The sequence below is a fragment of the Lontra canadensis genome, unplaced genomic scaffold (assembly GCF_010015895.1).
Source record: "Lontra canadensis isolate GAN:19392208 unplaced genomic scaffold, GSC_riverotter_1.0 scaffold205, whole genome shotgun sequence".
In the NCBI taxonomy this organism is placed as follows: domain Eukaryota; kingdom Metazoa; phylum Chordata; class Mammalia; order Carnivora; family Mustelidae; genus Lontra; species Lontra canadensis.
In genome coordinates, this window is record NW_022631199.1 from 494827 (window position 1) to 519722 (window position 24896).

At 62.7% G+C, this 24896-nt stretch overlaps 1 protein-coding gene across 1 annotated transcript in view; it reads left to right on the top strand.

Moving 5' to 3' along the window:
* Window positions 1–24896, top strand: part of OBSCN (obscurin, cytoskeletal calmodulin and titin-interacting RhoGEF) — an 87416-nt gene that overhangs the window by 40516 nt on the left and 22004 nt on the right. Inside the window, exons 26-48 of the mRNA XM_032848485.1 lie at window positions 1204–1476; window positions 2035–2301; window positions 2439–2705; window positions 3182–3454; window positions 3775–4041; window positions 4724–4990; window positions 5074–5337; window positions 5658–5924; window positions 6705–6971; window positions 7079–7351; window positions 7890–8162; window positions 8418–8614; window positions 8750–8825; window positions 10780–11052; window positions 11999–12265; window positions 14277–14549; window positions 14987–15262; window positions 15549–15836; window positions 15954–16286; window positions 17227–17600; window positions 18077–18935; window positions 19615–19893; window positions 24580–24658. Of these exons, the coding sequence (XP_032704376.1) occupies window positions 1204–1476; window positions 2035–2301; window positions 2439–2705; window positions 3182–3454; window positions 3775–4041; window positions 4724–4990; window positions 5074–5337; window positions 5658–5924; window positions 6705–6971; window positions 7079–7351; window positions 7890–8162; window positions 8418–8614; window positions 8750–8825; window positions 10780–11052; window positions 11999–12265; window positions 14277–14549; window positions 14987–15262; window positions 15549–15836; window positions 15954–16286; window positions 17227–17600; window positions 18077–18935; window positions 19615–19893; window positions 24580–24658 (6532 nt within the window). The remainder of the gene's footprint in view (window positions 1–1203; window positions 1477–2034; window positions 2302–2438; window positions 2706–3181; window positions 3455–3774; window positions 4042–4723; window positions 4991–5073; window positions 5338–5657; window positions 5925–6704; window positions 6972–7078; window positions 7352–7889; window positions 8163–8417; window positions 8615–8749; window positions 8826–10779; window positions 11053–11998; window positions 12266–14276; window positions 14550–14986; window positions 15263–15548; window positions 15837–15953; window positions 16287–17226; window positions 17601–18076; window positions 18936–19614; window positions 19894–24579; window positions 24659–24896) is intronic.

Genomic DNA, 24896 nt, shown 5'->3' on the forward strand with positions numbered 1-24896 from the left:
GGGGCGGGTCCAGGAGGCAGGTCCAGGCCCAAGGGGCTGGAGCCGTGTCCGGGAGGCGGGCCGGGTCCAGGAGGCAGGTCCAAGCCCAGGGGATGGAGCCACGTCCAGGGGCCGGGTCGGGTCCAGGAGGCAGGTCCAGGCCCAGGGGGTGGAGCCGCGTCCAGGGGGCAAGGCGGGTCCAGGGGGCAAGGCGGGTCCGGGGGCGGGGTCCGTTCCAGGGGGCAGAGCTGCTTTCAGGAGGCAGGGCCGGGTCTGGGGCGGAACCAGTTTCAGGGCGCGGGGCTGCTTCCAGATCTGTGTGTGTGGGGAGGGCTGCCTCTGCCCTGGGCCCACCCCTTCTCCAAGGCTGGAGGTTGCCCTGCAGAGCTCTGGAGGTCAGGACAGGCTCCTGGAGGAGTAGGCTGGATGTGATCCCAGGAGGCCCAGGTACAGGCCAGGCGGGTGAGGGACGATGAGCAAGGGGAGGGCTGGGGAGACTGAACTGGCAGTGCCTGATAGAGTCCTGGGGGCTGGAGACCGTCCCCCAGCATCAGGGACTGTGTGTGGGCAGCTATGAGGGTCACGGCTTGGGGGTGGCTGGCGGCAGAAGCCAAGATGTCAGATGTAGGATGCCCTGGACGGACTCCCAGGCCACAGGCACAGCCTGGTGAAGGTGGTTGTTGGCAGGCCACGTGCCTCCCCATGGAGTCAGCAGGGCAGCGTGGGCCCCCTCACCCCCAGCACAGCAGATGTCCCTCTCAGCCCGAGCCTGACCTCGTGCGTGCACAGCTCTCCTGGCCCAGCTCCTCCGGTCCCATTCTCCCTCACTTGCGTGTGCATGCCAGGCCTGCTGCCTGGTCACCCTGTGGACCCTGTGGCGGGTCCCTGCCGGTCTGGCTGGGGTTTGAGGACAGAAAGGGAAGGGGGCAGGGCGGCATGGTGAGTCTGTGCTAGAGCTAGACGGCCTCTTCATTTGGGACTCCCGTCCTTGGCCTTCTGGAGTGTTCAAGCTGTGACCACTGTGGACAGTGCTTGTCCTGTAGTGGACTGGAAGTGACAGCAGGCCCCCCAGGATTAGGGCTGCAGGGGGTGGGAGTGAGGCTTCAGCTGTCATGGGGTCTGGCCTGGGGCAGCTCTGGGCTTGACAGTGCCAGACCAGGGTAGGGGACGGGCTGGGGTCCAAGAGCCTGGCCTGGGGCGACCGCCATCTCCTGTGGCCCACAGACCTACACGTGGGCATCACCAAGAGGCTGAAGATGGTGGAGGTGCTGGAGGGCCAGAGCTGCACGTTCGAGTGTGTCCTGTCCCACGAGAACACCGGCGACGTGGCCACGTGGACCGTGGGTGGGAAGACGGTGGGTGGCTCGGGCCGCTTCCGGGCCAGCCGCCAGGGCCGCAAGTACACCCTGGCTGTCCAAGACGCTGCTCCTAGTGACGCTGGGGAGGTGATGTTCTCCATACTGGACCTCACCTCCAAGGCCTCCCTCATCGTCCGAGGTGGGCATGGGGCAGGGATGGGCACCTTTCTCCATGGGGCTGGGGTTACTGTGGGGCCTCAGGCTGGAATGAGGTGCTGCTGGGGACTGTCCCCTTGGGCAGCTCCCCGGTTGGAGACCCAGAGACACTGTTGGGGGCTGGGGCTTAGTCATCTGAAGGAGCTCCCTCTTTCCCACTCTGGGCAGAAGCAGGGCTTCTGGTCTTTGGTGTGTGGTCCGACAGCTATGGGAGCCCCCAGGCTCATGGCTCCCTGAGCTGGCGAGCCGCTGCTGCTGTCCCTGAATTCATGCACCTGGCATAAATCAAATTCAGGTGCAGGTGGTGACACCCAGTCCCCAGCTCTTGCTGCCAGCGGCCATGCTTTCAGTCCCAGGCTCTGAAGGGGGCCGAGGTGTGAGAGTCTGTGGCCTCCTGTGTCCTCTTCCCAGCTCCCTCCCCATGACCACGCTGGCTCCTGATTTCCAGGGCCCAAGGTCCCCATGGTCACCTGCCCCACCCTCACCCTAAGCATGGCTGGGGCCTGGCCCTGTCTTATGGTGGCTGCCCTGCCCTCTTCAGAGAGGCCCGCGGACATCGTGAAGCCCCTGGAAGACCAGAAGGCTGCTCCGGGCGAGGATGTGGTGCTGAGCTGTGAGCTGTCCCGGGCTGGCACCCCAGTGCGCTGGCTGAGGGACGGGAAGGCCATTCGCAAGAGTCAGAAGTACGACCTCGTCGTGGACGGTCCTCGGGCCATGCTGGTGGTCCATGCTGTCTCGCCCAAGGACTCCGGCGAGTACACGTGTGAGACAGAGGCTTCCAAGAGCACAGCGAGCCTCCGTGTGGAAGGTGACCCCACAAGAGACCAGGGGAGGGGTCCCCATGGCCTCAGCAGGAGAGCTGCCCACAGTGGGGGCTGCTCCCTGTCCAAGGGGCCGGCATAGGGTCCGCCTAGCTCTCACCCCACCCCTTCCCACCCCTCCCAGAAAAGGCAAACCGCTTCACGGAGGAGCTGGCTGATGTGCAGGGGACGGAGGAGGGCACGGCCGTGTTTGTGTGTAGGACTGAGCGGCCTGCCGCCGTGGTGACCTGGCGTAAGGGGCTTACGGAGCTGCCTGCCTCAGGGAAGCACACACCCAGCCAGGATGGCCTGACCCTGAAGCTGACCATCAGTGCCCTGACCAAGGCAGACAGTGACACCTACACCTGCGACATCGGCCAGGCCTGCTCCCAGGCCCGGCTCCTGGTGCAGGGTGAGGCCCGGCGGGGTCCTGGCCTGTAGGGGGCTGGCTGGGAGCTGGGTCTGGAGGGGGCTCGGAGGCCCTCTGAGACCAACTTCGGTTTCCCTGTTCCTGGGAGTAGGGCCTTGGTGGCTTCGTCTCTGAGGCCCTGCTGGTGGGACCTGGTGCAAATTTGTGGAGCTATGGCTGTGAGCCCTTCCTGTGTGCTGGTGTGAGCCTGATTGTCCATGCCGGAGCCAGCTGGGATGGCTCATGGGATGCGCAGCCTGGTCCCCTATGCCGGAGCCAAAGGGGATGGTCCGTGGGACATGTGGCCCAGGAGCAGGGACGGCCCACGGGACGTGCAGCCTGGGAGCGGGGATGGCCCATGGGATGAGTGGTGGAAGAGTGGGGACGGCCCATGGGACGAGCGACCCGGGAGTGGGGACGGCCTATTTCCGGCGGCAGCTGGCTGCAGGGGACCCTGATTGACGGTCTGCACCCTGTAGGCCAGAGGGTGCTCATCACAGAGGACCTGGAGGATGTGGAGGTGCGCGAGGGCTCGTCCGCCACCTTCTCCTGCCGCATCTCCCCCGCCGACTACGGGCCTGTGCAGTGGTTCCTGGATCAGACGCCCCTGCACCCCAATGAGCTCAATGAGATCCAGGCTCAGCCCGGCGGGTACCATGTGCTCACCCTTCGGCAGCTGGCTCTCAAGGACTCAGGCACCATCCACTTTGAGGCGGGAGACCAGCGGGCCTCAGCCACACTGCAGATCACAGGTGGGCTGTGTGCTCCGCACCGTGGGGGGCCCAGTCCACAGACTAAGGGGCAGCCGTGGGGTTGGGCAGATGTTGGCCACACACACAGCACGGCCCTGGGGCTCATGGGGATGGTGCCCAGCCTGTGGACCACGGCAAGGTAGGCTGTTGGAGGGTGGTCCCCCGTCCCCACAGGGTGGACTGCGCTGTGCCAGGCCTGCTTCATCCCCCTGGCAGCCCATGAGTGGCCCTGGCCTGAGGGGGCAGCTGCACACCTAGCTAGGGAGCTGCTTTGTCTGCAGGAGTCCCCAAGCATCCTGTGTGTCTCTCTGTACCCCCAGAAAAGCTGAGTGTGTTCTCCCGTGAGCTCACAGACGCTACTGTCACGGAGGGGGAGGACCTGACCCTGATCTGTGACACCACCACCTCGGACAGCCCTGTGTCCTGGACCAAGGATGGGAAGGCCCTGCGGCCATCGGCTCGCTGCCAGCTGAGCCAGGAGGGCCACCGGGCCCAGCTGGTCATTACTGGAGCCACCCTGCAGGACGGTGGGCGCTACAAGTGTGAGTCTGGGGGCTCCTGGACCAGCTCCATTGTCAGGGTCCACGGTAAGTTCCTGGGCTCACACTCCATCTCAGGGTGGGGGGCCCTGGGACCCCAGCGTCCCCCCTCTCCGTCTCAGGGCTTTGCTGCTGCTGGAGGTGTCCTCCTCCGCCCCTGTCGTCTCTGAGAAGCTGCCTGCTTCTTGCTTCGTGCCTGTGTCTTGTCCTGACCCCTGTGTCCCCTCCCTTGGACTTGGCTGGTCTCCCCCTGCTCGGTTAGCATGGGTTGTTTAACACATGCCACAGGCTGGGTGGTCCAGCGACAGACATGGAGAGTCTTCCCATCCCGGGGCTGGGAAGTCCCAGGTCCAGGCATGGGCACCACCGGCTTCTCCCGGGGCCTCTCTCGTGGCATGGACTCGCCGATTTCTCCCTGTGTCCTTGCACTGTTGTCCGTCTGTGTCTGTGTCCTCGTCTCCGCCTGTGGGATTACGTGACTGGCAGGGTCAAGCTCAACCCTGTGGCCCCTTTTACCTTAATTATCTCCGTAAAGACCCCTTGTTCAGTCACAGTTGCCCTGAGGTTCTGGGCGGTGGGGCTCCGGCCTGTGAACTTGGGGGCACACCGTTCATGCCGGTCTGCCCTTCTCTCATCTCCTGCTGGCTGCTGTGTCCCCAGCTGCTGGCAGCCATAGGGCCCCGGCTGGGATGCAGGAGTGGGTGGGAACTGAGCGTGTGCCTGCCCACAGCTCGGCCAGCACGCTTCCGGGAGGGGCTGAAGGACCTGGAGGTGCTGGAGGGCGGGGCTGCCACTCTGCGCTGCAAGCTGTCGTCTGTGGTCACGCCCGTGGAGTGGCGCCGTGGAGAGCAGGTTCTGCGGCCTGGGCCCAAGTACAGTTTGCATCAGGAGGGCACGGTGCTCGAGCTAGTGGTCCGGGACCTGCGGCCCCAGGACAGCGGGCCGTACTCCTGCTGCTTCGGGGACCAGAGGACCATGGCCACGCTCACTGTGAAGTGTAAGCAGCCCCACCTGCCTGCCCACAAACCCCTTTTGTCCCTGTGGGAGGATGAAAATGGCATTCTGTCGGCCCTGTTGCAGCCTCACCTGCTGAGTTCATAGGGAGAATGAGAAGCAAGGAGGCCACGGAAGGGGCCACGGCCACGCTGCGCTGTGAGCTGAGCAAGGAGGCCCCCGTGGAGTGGAAGAAGGGGTCCGAGACCCTCAGAGCTGGGGACAGAGTCAGCCTGAGGCAGGATGGGACCACGTGTGAGCTGGAGATCCGTGGCCTGGCCGTGGCAGATGCTGGGGAGTACTCGTGTGTGTGCGGGCAGGAGAGGACATCGGCCACGCTGACCGTCAGGGGTAAAGACCATGTGTGACCACATGGAGTCTGTGGGTGCCTGTGCTTGTCTCTGTTTCTCTGCATCTTCTATGGCTGTCAGAGGTACTTCCCTCCTCTGTCCTGTGTTCTACTGTCCTCTGTCCTTTGTCTGGTTACTGGCCTCATCCTCATGTCTTCACGGGGTCTCTCCTGGTGGTGGGGACAGAATTCTCCCCTCGTGTCTCTCTCTCACCTCACCCCAATCTGCCCAACTTGTCCGCCTTCAGTGTGTCCCGTTGTATGTTGGGACGCCCATGGCGGGACTGATCCTGTGTCTCTCGGCCCCCCGCCTACCCTTCAGCCCCACAGGTGGTATTCAGGGAGCCCCTGCAGAGCCTGCAGGCTGAGGAGGGGGCCTCGGTCACCCTGCGGTGTGAACTGTCCCAGCCCAACGCCGCCGTGGTCTGGAGCAAGGGCGGCCTAGAGGTGCAGCCTGACGGGCGCAGGGAGCCTCGGCAGCGGGGCCCCATAGTGGAGCTTGTACTGCGGGACCTGCGCCGGGAGGACACAGGCGAATACGCATGTACCTGTGGACCCCAGGCCACCAGTGCCACCCTCACTGTTACAGGTGGGCCCCAGGGCGAGACCCATGCACCATGCAGGACCCCTGTGCTTTGGGGTGTGCCTCGGGGCTGCAGCACCACCCTGGGCATCCCACGGGGGACATGTCAGGCCTGGCAGCAAGCTCAGCCCTCACTGTCCCCACCATAGTAGCTGAGATCCTGAGGTTACCCGTGGCGTCCCAGCTGCACCCCTGTGATTCCCTCCACCATCAGGCCCCTGCGGTTCCCCTCTGCACCCATAGCCATACCCCTGCGGCACGCACCCCAGTGCTGTAAACACACCCTTGAAGGTCCCACTTGAAACCCCCCTGCAGTTCTCTGCGCAGTGTAGACATGCCCCTGTACCCATAGCCACGCCCCTTCGGTACCCCTCTGCACCCGTAGCCACGGCCCTTTGGCCCCGACCCTGCACCCCGTAGCCACACCCCCGAGGTCCACATTGCTCCTAGTAGCCACGCCCCGTTGCCCCCACCTTGGAGCCACGCCCCTACATCCCGTAGCCACGCCCCCGTGGTTCCCACCCCCCAGACCCTTAGCAGCTGGCCCCTCCTGCTCCGCCGTGGCGCCCCAGCGGTTAGTCCCACCTCCCCAGAAACCTCAGCCGAGTGCCTGTGCTGCCTTCCCGACTGGCGGTTGCCCCCGCACCCCGCACCCCGCACCCCCGCAGGCACCCTGGGGCCCCGCCCCACTCTCTTCCCAACGCACAGCAGCGCCCGCTGCGCCCCCGCCGGCGCCCCCGCGCTCCCGGCCCGGCGCCTGCGCTCACGCTCTCTGCGTCCCCGCAGCTGCACCTGTGCGGTTCCTGCGGGAGCTGCAGGCCCAGCAGGTGGACGAGGGCGCCACGGCGCGCCTGCGCTGCGAGCTGAGCCGAGAGGGCGCCAGCGTGGAGTGGCGGAAAGGGTCTCTGCAGCTCTTCCCGTGCGCCAAATACCAGATGGTGCAGGAGGGCAGGACGGCGGAGCTGCTGGTGCGGGGCGCGGAGCCGGAGGACTCCGGCCACTACACCTGCAACGCGGGCGACTCGCAGAGCACTGCTAGGCTCTCCATCCGAGGTGAGCTGCCCAGCAGCGCCTTGCCCTCTGCTGGGCCCTCAGTCCCCGGTCGGGCGCGAGGGGTTGCCTTGCTGGGCAGCCCTAAGCGCCCCTCCCTGGCCCCCCAGCCCCTAGGCCCGTATTCCGGGAGGAGCTGCAGAGCACGGAGCAGGATGCCGGCAGTGTGGCCCGGCTGCGCTGCGAGCTGAGCGGGACAGAGACCGGTGTCCCCGTGCAGTGGCTCAAGGAGGGTGTGGAGCTGCACGGGGGCCCCAAATATGAGATAAGGCGCCTGGGGACCACATGTGAGCTGCTGATCCACGGGCTGGAGGCCAAGGACACGGGCGAGTATGTCTGCCTTGCCGGCGGCCAGAAAACCGTGGCCGCTGTCAGGGTCAGAGGTGAGCCCTCCCTGCCACCCACTCTCCTCCTGTGGCTGCTCTGTGGCTGCTCCCGTTAAGGCCAGGCCCTTGTCTGGGTATTGTTCCGAGGGCCCTGGGGTTACTGGCTCTCCTCCTTTCCACTTCCCTCTGGCGTAGGTGCTCCTAGAGAGGAGTATTCACAGTGGGAAACACACTGCGTCCTGCCCACCCGAAACTGCCTTGCATCCCAAGCCCACAGGCGGGCAGCCTGGCCTGGTCATCCTCATGGAGCCCCGCCTGTTTTAAAGGGCTTGCCTTCCTGCTGTCCTGGCCGAGCAGGGCGGGCCACGGGGTGGGTGGAGCCCAGCACCACACAAGCGCTCACGTTCCTTCCCAACAGGCACCCCCAGCCCCGTCTAGGAGCTGAGTGTCACGGTAACGAGCGTGTGGGGCACAAAGGGGCTGGGACGAGAAGAGTGTGAAGATATTCAGGAGGGTTTCCTGGAGGAGGAGGACTGGGAGGTTGGCTCGGGTGTTCTGGCCTGGCTGGTAAAGGGACCTGTGGCCTACCCCCCAGAGCCGGAGGTGACCATCGTGCGGGGGCTGGAGGATGCCGAGGTGCAGGTGGACGGGGACGTGGAGTTCGCTTGTGAGGTGTCACGGGACGGAGTCGCCAACGTGGAGTGGCGTCTCCAGGGCCTGCCGCTGCAGAACAATGCGGTGACAGAAGTGTCGGTGCGGGGAGGCCGCACCCACATTCTCCGGCTGACGGGCGTGACCCCCGAGGATGCAGGCACCATCTCTTTCCACGTGGGCGTCCACACGTCCTCTGCCCAGCTCACTGTCCGAGGTAGCGGGGCCCGGCAGGCTCGCTGCATACTCTGGGCTGGGGGTTCGGGCCCTCTGTGGGCCAGACACAGGTCCCTGGATCCCTGCCTTTGTGGGTGGGAAACCGGTGGGGAGCCGGCCCTGTGCTGGGCGACTCTGGGATGGAGTGGTGCCTCACGCGCTTGTCTTCGGAGTTGGGGTGGGGTGCTGCGGCAGACCCTGGGGATTGAGAGGCACTCCTGACTGGGAGGCCGACACTGTGTCTCCCACCGTGCAGTCCCTGAGGTGACCATTCTGGAGCCGCTGCAGGACCTGCAGCTCAGCGAGGGCCAGGACGCCCATTTCAGGTGCCAGCTGTCCAGGGCCTCTGGCCAGGAGGCCCGCTGGGCCCTGGGAGGGGTACCACTGCAGGCCAATGAGATGAATGACATCACTGTGGAAGATGGCACGCTCCATCTCCTCACCCTGCACAAGGTGGGTTTCCTGGGACCTGTCCCCAGCCATGGTGCTCCCAGGCGTGTGGGTGAGGGAAGGTCCCAACACAGGGTTGGGGGCCTGTGGAGATGGTGGGAGCAGGGCTTCCAGGCTGAGACCCCCTCTCTCCTTCAGGTGACCCTAGAGGATGCTGGAACCATCAGTTTCCAAGTGGGCTCATGTAGCTCGGAGGCCCAGTTAAAGGTCACAGGTGGGCAGCCCCCTCCCCTAAGCAGCCCCTTGCCTGTGGGTGTCTGTATTTCCCTACTCAGAGAGCTGTTTGGAGGTGGTGTGACCAGAAACCCAAGCCTCCCAGAGGTGAACTTGCTTTGGGGTGACCATTTTCCACCCCTTCGTGGTTAAAGCCACAGACCAGAAGCCCAACGAGATGGACCAGTGCATGTCAGCTTGAGACATTCTTGTGTGTTTGGGATCCCACTATGGGATGAGCGCTGTCCACAGGAGGAAGGTGGGGAGGCTGGCTGCTGTGGGCCGGGGCCCTGCGGTGGAGGCAGGGCCTTTGGGATTTCCACCCTCCATGCAATGACTGTTGTGACACCAGTCCATGTGCTCATTTCTACACTGATACACAGCTGTGCATCCAACAGATTTCCAAGTGCTGATGCAGCGGGGCAACTATGATGCATGTAGGTTTAGACAAGACCATATAAGGTTCCAGGCCTGTAGGCAGTATCTGAAGACTTTCATCTTGGGTTATACTTTGTCCCCAGAGCTGGTCATCTCAGTGCCTGACCCTGAGAGGTTTTTCCCTACTCCCAGTTTTCAAGCTGGTCCCATGCATCTAACCACTCATGCACTATCCATCGTTCATCTAGCGATCCATCCCCTTGTCCATTTACCACTCATTTTTCTGTCTGTCCACTTATCTACCTGTTCATCCCTCCCTCCGCCGTCCGTCCATCTGTTCACGCACCATCCATCTGTGCGTCTGTACGTTTATCCACCATCTGCCTCACCATCATCTACTTAGAGAGGGGACAGATGCAGCTCTGCCCCAGGGAGTCCCCAGTCCGCTGTGGGAGTTGGACACAGGGACAGAATGAGTCCTGAACCTCAGGTCCCCTGGTCTCTCCACCAGATCTTCAGAGGGCGGACAGACAGCTCTGTGAACTGTGGGGCTGGGAAAGGCTCCAGAGAGCAGTGCCCTCAAGTTGAGTGGTGGGAGAGGGGTAGTATCCTGGTCGTCCCGAGCAGAGTGGGTCCAGGAAGGCTCTCATATGTTCGTCAGGTTGGGCATCTGTGAGGGGGCAGCATGGGACTGGGTTGGGCCTTGCGGGCTTTACTGAGGGCTGTGCCTTGGCCAGTCTTGGCCTGGTGACCCCAGCTGGAGTATCCTGCCCATGGCCTTGTGGGGAGGACCATAAGCATGGGGATGTGTTGAGTGTCCCGACAGGTGGCATGTGGATGAACTCGGGAACTCTGCTGGAGACGGGAATGGGGCACTGGTGGGGTAGCGTGGGGATGGAGTCAGGTGCGCACTTTTGGGAGAGAGGGGAAGGGCACGTGGGGCCTAGGGCATCAATGGCGCGGCCTCAGGAAGGGTATGGAGGGCCTTTTGGGGGAGGGGTCAGCCATGGTGGGTACAGGGGTACAGAGCAGGTATCATCTGCATCTGGGAAGGCCCTGGGTTCAGGCCCCACTGTGTGACAGGGCAGGGGAACAGTTGCCATGGAGCATTAGGGCCTGGGAATCTGAGGGCTAGAGGCACCTTAGGGCACCTCTGCATAGATGGAGCTCTGGGAATGGGAGAGATACCTGCTTCCATCTCTCCAGGGATGGAAAGCTTATGTCCCAAGGGAGATCCCACACCACACCAGAGCGGTAGGCCTCACAGCTTCTCCTTACCCCACACTCCACCCCACAAAGACCCCAGTTTGGCGGCTTAGGGCATGTGCGCTGTGCCTTCTGAAAAGGGCATGGAGGCAGGTCATCAGCCTCCTTTGGTGAAAGTGGCTGTGTGCCAACGGGGGTGTCAGTTGCAGGGCGCTGAGCCGGTCCTCCATGGTCTTGCCGTGCACGGTCTCTGGGTTTCATTCTGCAAGCAAGGCAGGCCAGCTGGCCGGGGTGGATCTGTAGACTCAGACCCCAGGCTGGTGCCACAGACCCAGAATGCCCAGCCCCCCTCCTTTTGCCCTCTTGCGCAGAGGCGGCCCCATGCCTGGTACGTGGCTTGCAGAATGTGGACGTCTTTGCGGGGGAGGTGGCCACGTTCTCCTGTGAGGTGTCCCGCGCCGGTGGGCCGGAGGCCCGCTGGTGGCTGGATGGCACCCTACTGCAGGACAGCCCCCAGAGCGCCATCTCCGTGCGTGATGGGACCTTCCACTCCCTCACGCTCTCGGGCCTGGGGGTTGCCGACTCGGGCACCATCACCTACCGTGCAGGGGCCCTGGTCTCCACGGCCAAGCTGTTGGTCAAAGGTATTGGCCGACGGGACCCCGCCCTGAGCTGGCGCTTTTGCACCCACTGACTTGGCATGCTTGCTGCGGGTTCCCTGGGCGGCAGGTCTGGGGCTGGCCCCAGGACGTGGACAGGGCAGGCACACGGGAGGTCTGCTTTCCTGACTTGTAGGAGAGAAGGTGGGCCTGGGGAGTGGTGAAGCTGTAAGGCATGCCTCTCCTCAGCCACCCGTGGGGCCCAGACACTGCTTCCTGCCTGGGCCAGCCCTCTGAGGAGCCCACGAGGGCAGTCGGGAGGGGAGAGCCCCCTTCCCAGTCCTCGGCAAAGCCTGCACCGTCCCTGCTAGCTGCTGCCTCCCTTGCTGCAGGCTCTCTGGGAGGGACATCTGTGGGGGTGTCAGGAGCTCCTGGGACAGCTGAGAGGTTCTCCCGTGCTGTCCTTTCAAGCTGGTCCCATGCATCTAACCACTCAGCAAGCCTTTGCCTGGCACTCTTACCCCAGGACCAGGGCAGATTGCACATGGACACGCACCCACGCCCTGGGGTGACCCATTTGTTGAGTAGGATTTCAGCAGGCTAAGAGGGGATGGGGACCCCAAGGAGGTTAGCGAGGCCCCTGGAGCAGGGACGAGCTGGGCTGGGGGGCGGGGCTTGCGTGTGACCAGCAGAGTTCACAGACCCCAAGCAGGGCCTGGGGGCTTTGAGGACAGGTGTCGTGTCCCTGCTGAGGGGAAGTGTGGCCTGGGCCAGGGGGTGGGGAGGGAGGTAGGGCTTTGGGGATAAGAGGGATGAGGGGGGGCCTAGGGGAGCCGCCGGGGATGGTGGTGGGCAGGGGTGAGGCTCAGGTCGCTGGGACGGGGCCCCTCCTGCCACAGCCCCACGCTTGCTTGAGCTGCTGAGAGCACAGGGCGGGTGGGGTGCGGCCGGGCCGCTCTGGCTGACGCGTGCCTGGGGTGTCGGCCGACAGATCCCACGGTGGAGGTGGTCAGTGCCATGCAGGACCTGGTGGTGGAGGAGGGCGGCCCGGCAGAGCTCCTCTGCCAGTACTCGCGGCCCGTGCAGGCCACGTGGAAGATGGACGAGCAGGAGGTGTGCGCTGACGGGCGCCGTGTCTTCATAGAGCAGGACTGGACCGTGGCCAGGCTGTCCTTCAGGCCAGCCTTGCCTTGCGACAGTGGCATCTATTCTTGTGAGGCTGCGGGCACCCGCGTGGCAGCCCTGCTCCATGTGCAAGGTGAGGCCTTGCACGGCTCTGGCATGGCTGGGACCGTCCCGAGTGCTGCCAAGGCCAGCGGTGACAGCCCAGGCCGGCGGTGACAGCTGAGGCCATGTGACCGTGCCAGAAAGACAGGGTCCAGCAGGCAGGGCTCCACCTTTCCCAGAGCGGCCTGTTGGGACAGGATGCGGTGCTGGGCTGCGCTCCTTGAGCCTGGGGTCTTAGCTGTTCTCCCATCCAGGCCGGCCCCCCAAGGGCCCCCCAGCCTGTGTCCCCACTGCAGCACAGCAAGGACACGCTCTGGGAACGAGGAGTGGGGTGCGGACGGCAGCCCCTGTCTGGGGGACATCTCTTGGTTGCTGACACTTCCCCTTTGGGAAAATCTGAACGCCTCCTGGGGATGAGTGAGCTGCAGGCTGGAGGCGGTGGTCAGGGGCCACCTGCCAGATGGGGCGCCCCCCCTTCACTCTCAACAGAACTTAGTTTTTAAAATGCTTTGTTTTTGGTTTCTGGGAGCAAGGCACAGAAGAGACAGCAATCCCCCTGTTCAGGGGGCCATCCCTGTGGGGGCTGTAGGAAGGGGAGATGGCCACCAGCAGCTATGGGGAGGGGCCCCGTGGGAGCCCAGGCCTGAGGGAGGTGGGGATGGGCCCGAGGCATGAGGGCATCTGGGCAGGGAGTGCGGACAAGAGAGCCCCAAGAAGCAGGAGAGGACAGGCGAGGGCTCAGGGGCTCACCGTTGCTTTGAAGTCTGGGATTTTATCCAGGCAAAGCAGCAGGTACATCTGGGATGGGAACTAAGGATGCTGAGGGCCAGCAGTGATGGCAGGTGTGGCCCTGCTCCCCCACGAATGGTTAAGAGCAGCCCCCGCCTGGCCACCTGAGCCCAGTACAGACATGGACATAACTCCTGTTGGTGCCACTGATTCTGATGCGGGGAGGAAAGGGGCTGGGATGTGGAGATGTCTGGTCTGTGCTGCCAGCAGCCCAGGGCCAGGAAGGTGGCCATAAGAGGGACATAGACTGGTTCTCTGGTGCTCTCTTCTGCCCCTTTCTCTCCCTGGGGCTCCTTGTCCAGAGCGGGCACTCTTGCCTGCAGGGTGGACCCTGGGGACAAGTTGGGATTAAGCACAAGGGCTGGGAACAGGTTTCATTCGAGTGCGTACCCCAGAGAGCCGCTGGGGCCGTGCACCTGGCTGCCCTGCCCCCCTCCCTTAGGTCAGCATCTGAGGTCCTGTGGGTCACGGTCACAGCCTTCCCGGCATCCAGGCCAGCTCTGGGTCGCCTGGCACTCCTGTCTGGCCTGACATGCACCCCACTCCCAGGACCCCACCTGGCGCCTGGCATCCAGGTCCCTGCTGCCCCTCATGAGTCCCTCCTTCCTTGCCGTCCCTCTTGTCAGTCCTCTTGCCTGGCTCAGGCTTGCCCAATCTGAGGTTCCTCCTCCTCCTGGAAGCCCACTCAGACTGTTCCTACTGACATCACTGCCCGGCGGGTGGTGTGTTGTGGGAATGGGCCGTGGCAGGTGGCAAGCCAGGGCAGCCAGGCCCTGAGCTGGAGTTGGGGCCAGGCATGCCCAGCCTGAGCTCACAGCTTACACAAAAACCACGTGTCCACTTATCAAGACTGGTGTCCTGTGTGCGCAGGAGGACTAGAGAGGGGTAGGGGATTAGGGCAGAGGTGCGTCTTGGGTGTGTGTGTGTGAGGGGAGCAGCTCAGCATGGCTGGGGACAGGGAGAAAGGGGAGCATTTGCAGAGCCCCGTTCTGCAGTGGGGGTGGGGTGGGGTGGGGGTTTGAGCCTGGCTGTGGAGCCTTGGAAACACCTGTGAGCCATCTCACCGGTCTGGTGTGGAGACCCCAGCCCTGGCCACCAGAGCCCCTAGGGTGTGGGAGTGGGTGGGGCCCCGCGTGGACGCCATATGCTGCCCTCCACTGGCTGTTTCCTATCAGCCCCGGGGCCCTTTGTGATGGGGGGAGGCCCTCCGTCAGGACTGCGCGGCGAGCCCTGAGCTGCCCGCTTCCCCGCAGCCAGCAACACAGTGCTGCGTGGGCTGGAGAACGTGGACGCGCTGGAAGGTGGCGAGGCGCTGTTCGAGTGCCAGCTGTCGCGCCCCGAGGCGGCTGCCCACAGCTGGCTGCTGGACGATGAGCCCGTGCACAGCTCAGAGAGCGCGGAGGTGGTCTACTTCGACAATGGCCTGCGTCACCTGCTGCTGCTCAAGAACCTGCGGCCGCAGGACAGCTGCCGGGTCACCTTTCTGGCGGGGGACGTGGGGACGTCCGCATTCCTCACGGTCAGAGGTCAGGGGCGCGGAGGGCGGAGGCAGGGCGTGTATCTCGGAGAGCACCCCGGCAAAGCCTCGGGCCTGGTGGGGGCGGGGTGGGGCCACGGGGTGGGGCCAGGACTCCAAGACCCGCCCCCCACAGGACCCCATGCCAGGAACGTACGGGGCTGGGACCGGGTTTCTGAGACCCCCCGCCCATGCCCAGGACCCCGAGCCATGGACGTGCAGGGCTGGGACCAGGTCTCTAAGACCAGCCCCACCATGGGACCCTGCGCCACGGACCTGCGGGGCTGGGGTCTGGTCTCTGAGGCCCCTCCTGCCTGGGCTGGGTCTCATCCTCCGCCAGGGGGAGGCAGCAGGGCTGTAGGAACCTGGTGGCATGCTTGGTAAAACTGCATAAACCCCAGGCCGCTCCGGCGCCCTTGCTCTTACCCACACCGCCCCCACCCACAGGCTGGCGCCTGGACGTCCTGGAGCCGCTGCAAGACGCCACGGTGCGAGCCGGGGTGCAAGCCCACTTCACCTGCACGCTCAGCGAGGCGGTGCCGGTGGGCGAGGCGACCTGGTACATCAACGGGGCTGCTGTGCAGCCGGACGACCCTGACTGGATGGTCACCGCGGAGGGCAGCCACCATGCCTTGTTGCTGCGCAGTGCCCAGATGCACCATGCTGGCGAGGTCACCTTCGCCGCCCGCGATGCCGTGGCCTCTGCTCGGCTCACCGTACTGGGTGGGTGACTCGGGTCGCCTGGTTCAGGTCATGGGGAGGGCTCTACTGTTCCAGTCCTGGAGGCTGCGGGGGGCCTCTCTCTGGCCCCCATCCTGGTTGGCTCAGGGCACGCAGTCTCCCTTGGCTCCCGCAGACGGTCTTGGCCTTTGAGCACAGAGGCTCACCCGCCTTGGGGGAGGGCCGCTGGCGCCCGCTGCACACCCCAGGATCAGACCCAAAGCAGGCCGGCGGGGCACGTGCGGGAGCCGACCAGGAGCCTCCATGGACCAGTCCCCACTCCCTGCAGGCATCCCGGATCCCCCAGAGGACGCCGAGGTGGTGGCGAGGAGAGGCCGCTCCGTGACGCTGTCATGGGTGGCACCCGCAAGCGACGGTGGCGGCGGTCTCTGCGGCTATCGTGTGGAGATGAAGGCAGCCGCCACGGGCGAGTGGCGCCTGTGCCATGAACTGGTGCCCGGGCCGGAGTGCGTGGTGGATGGCCTGGCCCCCGGGGAGACCTACCGCTTCCGCGTGGCAGCTGTGGGCCCAGCGGGGGCTGGGGAGCCCGTGCACCTGCCGCAGACAGTGAGACTGGGTGAGTCGCTGAGCTCCCCACGGTTGGGAAGGGTGAGGTCCGCCTGGAGTGCTCGAGGTCTCCCCAGGCTGCAGGGCCCCCGGCACGCCTTTGTTGAAGTGGCATCGTTTCCCGCAGAGCCCCAGGAGCCTGAACCTGCACCGCCAGCTCCCGTGCCGGGGTCTCCCGCGTGCCCCGCTCCCGTGCCCCCGGCTCCCACGCACCCCGCTCCCGAGAGCCGGCAGGTGGTTGCCGGTGAGGACGTGTGTTTGGAGTGCGAGGTCACTGAGGCGGGTGAGGTCGTCTGGCTGAAGGGGACAGAGCTCATCCAGCCCAGCGGACGCTTCCAGGTTCTCTGCCGGGGTCAGCAGCAGACGCTGGTCATCCGGGGATTCTCGGCGGAGGACCAGGGCGAGTACCGCTGCCGCCGCACCCAGGACCCCACCTCCCCTGCAGCTGCCACTTTCCAGGGTGCGTCCTCGGGACCCAGCCAAGGCATGAGAGCCCTGGGGTGTGGGAGTGAGCCGGCCCCTCCTCTTCGTCAGCTCTGGTGGGGGGTGGAAGGGCAGGGGGTCCTCTTGGGGAGCCTGCCTCACACCAAAGAATACCGAGGACAGGTGGGGAAATGCAGAGCCTCGTAGGTCAGCTTATTCACAAGGTGGCAGCTCAGGTCACATTGATACCTGAGCAGGACGCTGGCCAACACATGCCTTCCTACCCACTGCTGGTCCCTTGCGCTCTCCCGCCTCTGTCCTCTGAACCTCCCTTCCCCCTTCCTTCTGAGTCCCCCACTCTGTGCTCTGAGCACTGCCATGCTGAGTCCTCCACTGAGTCACTCCCCCCTAAACTCATGCCCCCACACTAAAATGTCCCCCACCGCCTGTGCTCTGAGACCTCACTATGAGCATCCCCATTCCGATCCCCTTCCTCTGTGCTTGACCCCCCATGCCCTGTGCTCTGAGCCACTGCAAGACCCCTACCACCACCAGGCTCCCCACGGACCCCCTTCTCTGTGCACTTTGAGCACCCCACCCCAACTCTGGCCCCCTTCCTCCGTGCACTGACCTCCCCACTCTGACTCCCTCCCTCTGTGCTCTGACTCCTCCCCCATCACTCCCCCCCCACTTGCTCTGAACCCCTCACACTCTGAGGCATCTGCACTTTCCCTGACTCTGGCCCTGTCCTTGGGCTCACTCCTCTTCTGCAGGGGCCTGATATAGGTTGAGGTCTGGCCTCATCAAGGAAGCTGAGAGCAACAGGGCAGTTCAGAGCCTCAAAACCGTGTAAAGATTGGGCCTTCAGCGCTCTCTGGTCTACTGAGGAGAATCACAGTCACAGCTGAGGCCAGCCTGGGGTAAAGGTTTTGTCATCCCCCACCCCCACCTGCTGACCAGTCTCCTGTCATTCTCAGTGGTGCTGACCCCCGGGTCCGGGGATGAGACCCCTGCACAGCCCAGCCTCCCCCCTGAGGCAGCCCAGGAGGGCGACCTGCACCTGCTGTGGGAGGCCCTGGCCCGGAAGCGCCGCATGAGCCGTGAGCCCACGCTGGACTCCATCAGTGAGCTGCCCGAGGAGGACGGTCGCCTGCAGCGTCTGCGACAGGAGGCAGAGGAAGCAGCCCCTGAGCTCTCGGAGGACTACTCCACAGCAGATGAGCTGGCACGAACTGGCGAGGCTGACCTCTCACATACCAGCTCTGACGATGAGTCCCGGGCAGGCACTCCTTCCCTGGTTACCTACCTCAAGAAGGCTGGGAGGCCCAGCACCTCACCACTGGCCAGCAAGGTGAGTGTCCAGTGTGACCTGCAAGGAGAGGCCTGGATGGCTCAGATCTTCACCAGTTATCCACCATCAACCCGCCCGTCCCCACTCACCCATCCCCCACCCATCCGTCAGAACCACTCCATCCCCCACTTACCCATCTACACAGCCTTCCTCCTGTGCACCTGTCCACCCGTCCAGCATCCAGCTGGCTGTTAGGAGCTGAAACTAGTCTTTCTGTCTCACAACCCGTCAGTCTCTGTCCGGCTGACCCCTTCAAGTGGTTTCAGCGGGTGGGCCTCCATCTCGGAGGCCATAGGACTCACTAGGCACCCGTAGGTTAAGCAGCTGCAGGAGGGCAGGAAGCAGAGTGGTGTGACGTACAGATTCATGGAGCGGGGGGGAGCCCTGGGCTTTGCTTCCAGCCCTGCCCCAGCTGTCCCTGCACCATCCTTTCCCTGTCACGGGCCTCGCTTTCCCCACCTTCCCTGTGTGCACAGGCTGGGGTCCCCACAGTCCTACCTGGGAAGCCACAGAAGCATCAGGACCAGCCAGCGGCCACTCGCCCACCAGCGGGCGACCTGAGTGACCCATCCATGGACAAGGCAGCCGTGAAGATCCAGGCTGCCTTCAAGGGCTACAAGGTCCGCAAGGAGATGAAGCAGCAGGAGGGACCTGTGTTCTCCCGCACGTTCGGGGACACCGAGGCACAGGTGGGGGATGTCCTGCGTCTGGAGTGTGTGGTGTCCAGCAAGGCGGACGTACGTGCCCGCTGGCTGAAGGATGGCATGGAGCTGGCGGACGGTGGGCACCACCACATCGACCAGCTTAGCGACGGCACCTGCTCCCTGCTGGTCACGGGCCTGGGCCGGGCGGACGCCGGCCGCTACACCTGTCAGGTGAGCAGCAAGTTTGGCCGCGTGGCCCACAGTGCTTGTGTGGTGGTCAGTGGGACTGAGAGCGAGGCGGAGAGCTCCTCCGGGGGTGAGCTGGACGACGCCTTCCGCCGGGCGGCCCGGCGGCTGCACCGGCTCTTCCGTACCAAGAGCCCGGCTGAGGTCTCAGACGAAGAGATCTTCCTCAGCGCGGATGAGGGATCCGCAGAGCCCGAGGAGCCTGCAGACCGGCAGACGTACCGCGAGGACCAGCACTCCGTCCACATCCACTTCGAGTCCCTGGACGAAGCCCACCGTGCGGCCACCTGCTTCCGAGAGATGTTCGGCACCATGGGCATCTCGGTGGACATCAGCCTGTCGGAGCAGGGGCCCAGGGGCGTGGAGATGCGCATCAGCAAGCTGGCTCTGCCCCCTGCTGCACCACAGGCGATGGCGCCCTGCCCACTGACTGTGGAGGAGGCCGGTGAGTCCGCCCGCTGCCCGCTGCCCGCTGCCCCGGTGGGGCGGGGGAGAAGAAGGATCCCAGCGGCTGCAGACTTGGGGAGTTGGCCAGGCTCCCACCTCTGGCCGCTGCAGATGCAGCCCACAGAGCTGGAAGACCCCGAATTCGGGGGCAGCAGAGTTCACTGTCCATCCCAGCTAGCTCCTCCGGGCCTCAGTGTCCCCTTTTGTGAAGCGGGTCTAGGGATCCCGACTTCCCAGGGTTTGCGTTTCTTGCTCCGTCAGGGTTTAGGATAGATGGCTAAAAAGGTGGGGTTCCACGGCCCCCTTCGCCTGCTCGAACAACCAAGTTAATTTTAAAGCTGTTCCACTGTTGGCTTGCGTGTCCCTAGGAACAACAGTGAGGTGTGACTCATAGCCCCTGGCGTCAGGTCTGGAAACCGTCTCATGCTTGCAGCCCTGGACCCTCAGCCGCCGCAGTATTTGTCTCCCCTCCCCTCCCCTGACTCCCCATTTCCTGTCTCTTATCCCCTGCCTCTCGATGGTTTGAGACCCAGGCCGGGAGGGAGGTCAAGGACCCTCCCAGAGAATGGGGTGAAGCTGGCAGGGCCTGCAAGAGACGCACGCTGGGCCACCGGCCGCTGGGGTGGCTGGAGGAGAAGCGGGGGCCACTCACTGCACGCCCCACCTGCCCCTCGCAGCCCCGGTGTTCCTGACTGAACTGCAGAACCAGGAGGTGCTGGACGGGTACCCCGTGAGCTTCGACTGTGTGGTGACTGGCCAGCCCGTGCCCACTGTATGCTGGTTCAAGGACGGCCGGATGCTGGAGGAGGACGACCACTACCTGATCAGCGAGGACCAGCAGGGCGGTCACCAGCTCATCATCACAGCTGTAGTGCCCGCGGACATGGGCGTATACCGCTGCGTGGCTGAGAACAGCGTGGGCGTGTCGTCCACCAAGGCCGAGCTCCGCGTGGACCGTGAGTGCGGGAGGCGGGGCTGATCAGGGCCACCGTGGGAGCTAGGAGAGGGGGTGGTGCTGGGCTGTAGGCGGACCCGGAGAACACTGGTTTCAGGTCAGAGAGGACTGGGAAGCTCCATGTCTTGGGGCCAGGCTGGGGGTGGGGCTCTTCCCTCCTTGGGGGCTGTCTGGGACAGGTCACAGGGCCCCCGGCACGCGTGGCGGTTTGCTGTGGTACAATAAGCAATATGGATTTGGTCGTCCTTGGTGCCAAGCACACGGTTCCTGAGTCCCCCAAGTCCCTCCGAGGGACAAGGGGACAGGAGGTGTGTTTTATTCTAACACGGTGACTCCTGGTAGGCTCAGGATGAGTGTGTCCACCTAGTTTTTGAGAAGAGCACAAGAGCATTTCAGTGGAGGAAAGGTAGGATGTCAGATTCCGGGATAGAATCTCAAGTAGCGCTGGAGGGATTCGGGTGTTTATCCGCCAAAAAATTGGACCTCGGCCTAATAGAAAGATGAGCTTCACAGGGATTACAGATGTAAATAGAAAATACAAAACTATGGGACTTTCGGGAAAGAGATCAGAGGAGATCTTTAGGAGCTGTGGCCAGGAAAAGACTACTTATATTTGACAACTGAAGCAACACGCACAAAAGGGAAAATTGGTCAAAGTTACAAACTTCTGCTCTGTGAAAGACCCCACGTTGGGGGACTGTGGGCTGGGGGAAGGCATCTGCGTCACATATCTAGGAAAGAACTTGATCTGAAAACAACAACAACACTCAATGGTGAACAGTGTTAAAAAAAAAAAAAGCGGACACAAGCAGGACACAGGGCCACGGACGTGGCCAGCATCATCAGCGGAGCCCCACAGAAGCCAGCCCCCGGGAACGAGACGAAATTGTGTATGTTTACCAAAGTAGGAGCATTTCATCCTGCAGTGGCGATCTGGATTCCAGCATTGCTGTCCTTATGCCTGAAGGATGTCTTCCAACCTTTTTACACGTAATCTGGGAATGCTAGAATTCTTCCAGCTTTTGTATGTGTGAAACAATGTCTGTATTTCTCCTGTGATTTGGAAAGCTGTTTTCGCTAGGACGATTTTTTTTCTTCTTCTCATATCTTAAAGGTGCTGCTCGCCGTCTACTCTCTTGGATGGTTTCCACTGAGAAATAGGAGGCCATGCGTATCTTTCTCTGTGCAAAACTTGCCTTTTCTCTTGGTATTTAAACATTTCAGATACTTGCTTGACATAAAATGTGCTAAGAACGTACAGTTCAGGGGATGTTAGTATGTTTGTCCTGTGGTGCAAGCTTCGCTGCCATCTGGTGTCAGAACATTCCCGGGGTCCCAGGGAGAAACCCTGTGTCAGCTAGCTGTCGCCCCATCCCACCTTCCCCGGCCCCGGAGACCCCTGAACTGCCTGCCCTCCCTGTGGCTTTGCCCATTCCAGACATTTCACGCGAATGGAGTCCTATGCTACGTGGTCTCTTGTGTTCGGGAGGGCATGCACACTGTAAGCTTCACCTGTTTCTCGGGTGGAAAATCACTGTGTGCACGTGGGCTGCTTATCCACACGTTTCCGATGCAACACGCTGGTCAGCGTGGCTCTTCTCGGTAATGCTGCCGTGTCTATCTGTGTACAAGCCTTAGTATTTGGGGACCTGTGTCCTGCTTGCGGGCACACAGGTAGGAGTGGAATCGCTTAGCCATATGATCACGCTGGGGCTCCCTTTGCAGGAACTGGCAAGCTGCGCTGAGCATACCCCCAGTAGTGGGGGTCCCCCCCTCCCCCTGCCCCACCCCAGCAGCACCTGTTGCCGTTCATCTCTCCAGCACTGGCTGCCCCGAGCACTGTGCATGTCCCTCCTCACGGACGGTGCTGCCCGTCTTCTCATGTGCTTATTGGGTATTTTTGTCTGTTCTTTGGAGACATGTCTCCTCAGATCTTGTGCCCATTTTCAAGTTGGGCTTTGATTTTGAGTAGTCAGAGTTCTTCAGATAACCTGGGCATTATGCCCTTATCACATATGTGGCTTTCGCATATTTTTGTTTCCATTCTGAGGATTTTCCTTCCACTTTTTGGATGATGTTTTTGGATGCACGGGACTTGCTAATCGTGATGAAGCGCAGTACTTCTCCTTCAGCTGCTTGTACTTTTATTGTCACGTCGTAAGACTGTCGCTTCATCCAACGGTATAAAGATCTACAACCCCTTTTTCCCCAAGAGTTTGATAGTTTTGACTCTTATACGTAGGTTTAGTTTGGGTATGTGGTGTAAAGTAAGGGCCCAATTCATTCTGGTCTCAGGGAAATGCCATTGTTCCGGCTTCGTTCACAGAAGGGACTGTTTTCCTCCATGAAATTGGTGTGGAACTCCGGTCAAAAGCTGACTCCCTTGACATGTATGGGTTTATGACTGGGGTCCTGACTCCATCCTGTGTTTGCCTGTGCTTGCCGTTCACGGAGCTTCTCGGGATTTGGGGTTTCTGGTTGTCGTCAGGTGTGCACGTGGTTTTGGCCGTCATTTCCTCAAGCGTCTTCCCTACCCGCCTCATCGGGGACTCCAGTTGCAGGCGCGTGAGGTGGTGTGCAGGGGCGTGACCATGGGCCAGCCCTTCTCACTGGCCACCTTTGTGTCTGCATTCCATTTCACGTTGTCTGTACCACTGTCCTCTCAACTCCGCTGTCCTCCGGGAATGGCTAACCTGCCGTCAGTCCCATCGGTGGATCGTTTGTCCTACGAGGGCTCCTGAAGTCTTCTTTCGCGTGCTGGGGGTCTCTGTTGACGCAGTTCTCTTCCCTGCTTTGATGTCCTCCTCTGCCAGTTCCATGTGCGTCTTCCTGGCTTGGTTGTGACCCACTGGGGGATGTTTTCCTGCCTCCCCGTGTCTCTGATGGGCCACGCGGGGGCAGGGCGGGATACTTTGTATTTCTGATCTTCTTGAGGTCTTCCTCTTGGATGGGGAGCAGGCGGGGCTCCATCTAGGGCTGACCCCCTCCCTCTGCTGAGGGGAGGGCCTTCCTGAGGACCTGATGCCACAGATGGGGGAAGTTCCCAGTCCAACTGGAAACGCAGAATCCCCGTACTGTTTTGATGGCCCCTTCAGATGACTGGTCCCCCCACGTGCACGTGCTAATCAGTGCTCTGCCCGCTCTCTCCTCTGGCTTCTGTCCTGTGGACCCCAGCAGCGTTCACCATCCAGGACAGCATGCCTGGCTCTGCCTCAGTTTCCCCTCCTGGACCTGGAAACTCAAGGCGGGAAGCTGGGGCAATCACAGGGCTCATCATTGTTTCCAGTCTGTAAGGAATCAACAAGAAATTCTCTGAGGCCAGCGGGGGTCCTTCAATGAACTCAGCTCTGAACCCCATCCATGGGCAGTCAGCATTGGACCCACACGGAGCGAGCATCATACCCCACACCCCGTGGAGTCAGTGTCACACCCCCAGGGAGTCAGGGTCATGGCCCCACGGAGTCAGCATCACCACCCCCCCGCAGAGTTCCCGTCATGAACCCCCCCCCAGAGTCAGCATCAGACCCAGTCAGAGTCCCCGTCAAGCCCCACCAACAGAGTCATCACTCCCCCCGCTCCCCGCAATCAGCAATACACCCACGCAGAGGGAGACCGCCTCATCCCCCACACAGTCACGCTTCAGGCCCACACCACCACACGGCAGACCCCAACTGCAAGTCTGGGGCCCACTCGCTCTCCGACCCCCGTGACAGACCCGAGGTCCCCACCGTCCCTCGAGGGGTTCTACGCACGTGCTGAGTGGCTCACAGAGCTCAGGGAAACACTCTCCTTCTTCCTTTAACCCCTTTATTGTAACAAGACATGACACAGAAGTAGCCAATGGAGGACATGCTTGGGGCAGGGGCATGGGGCTTGTGTGTCCCTCCAGTGTGTCCCTCTCCCTACATCTGATGTGGTCTCCAGAAGCTCACCAGGCCCTGCCTTGTGGGGTTTGTGGGGGGCTTTGTTCCGTGGGCCCGATGGATTCAGTCCTGGGCCGTTGGTCAGGGGTGATGGATCCTACCTCCATCTCTCTCCCTGCCCCCTAGGTAAGGGGGTGGAACTGACACTTCCTACCCTCGGGTCCAGGGTTGGGTCCCCTGGCCACCAGCCTCCACCCTGAGGGGCTTTGCAAAGTCAGTTCTTTATGTAACAAAAGACACCTTCGTGCCTCTCAGCACTGGGAACTCCAAAGGTTTTAGGGGCTCTGTGCTGGGAACCTGGGCCACGCTTCTTGCTAGAAATTCCACTGTCACAAACGTACTGTGTGCAGGGGCAGGATATGGATGGAGGAGGGTATCTGGGTCCAGGGAGCTTTAACAGGACCACGGAGCAGGTGGCTGGAACATCATCTACTCAGGGCTCTGGAGGCCGCACTGGAGGCCTGCGTCTGGGCTCAGGGTGCCAGGGAGACCATCTTCTGGCAGCAGATGTGGTCTTCCCACAGGGTCCTCACCTGGGGTCACCCATCCTCAGGGCACCCGTCTGGTCCTGGGGGCTTCCCCGCAGGAGCCCCTTTAACCCTGATTACCTCCCAAAGGCTCCACTCCTGACAGCCACATGTTGGGGTTGGGATTTCCACAGATGGCTCTGGGGGAGGCATCTGGGTAGCTGGCCCCCAGGGTGTAGGGGGGGCGCCCACGCAAGTGGGGCACCAGCCTCACGGCAGCCACTCTTCCTTTTCTAGTGACCAGCACAGACTATGAAACTGCAGCTGATGCCACGGAGACCTCCTCCTACTTCAGTGCCCAGGGATACCTGTCCAGGTAGAGAGCCGTGCACAGGCGGGCAGTGCCGTCTGGGACCGAAAGAGTCTGAATACTAGAGCTTTCCACCAGGCCCCGGCAGTGTCTGTCCAGCACACGAGGGGCACTCTGAAGTCGCCCACTGCCCCTGACACCCCAGACGCTGGACTCTTCCCCGGTCCACCTCACTTCCCCTGACATCCCCCCCCGAAGCCGGACCCCTCCCCAGTCCACCTCATGCCCCTGACACTCCCCCGAC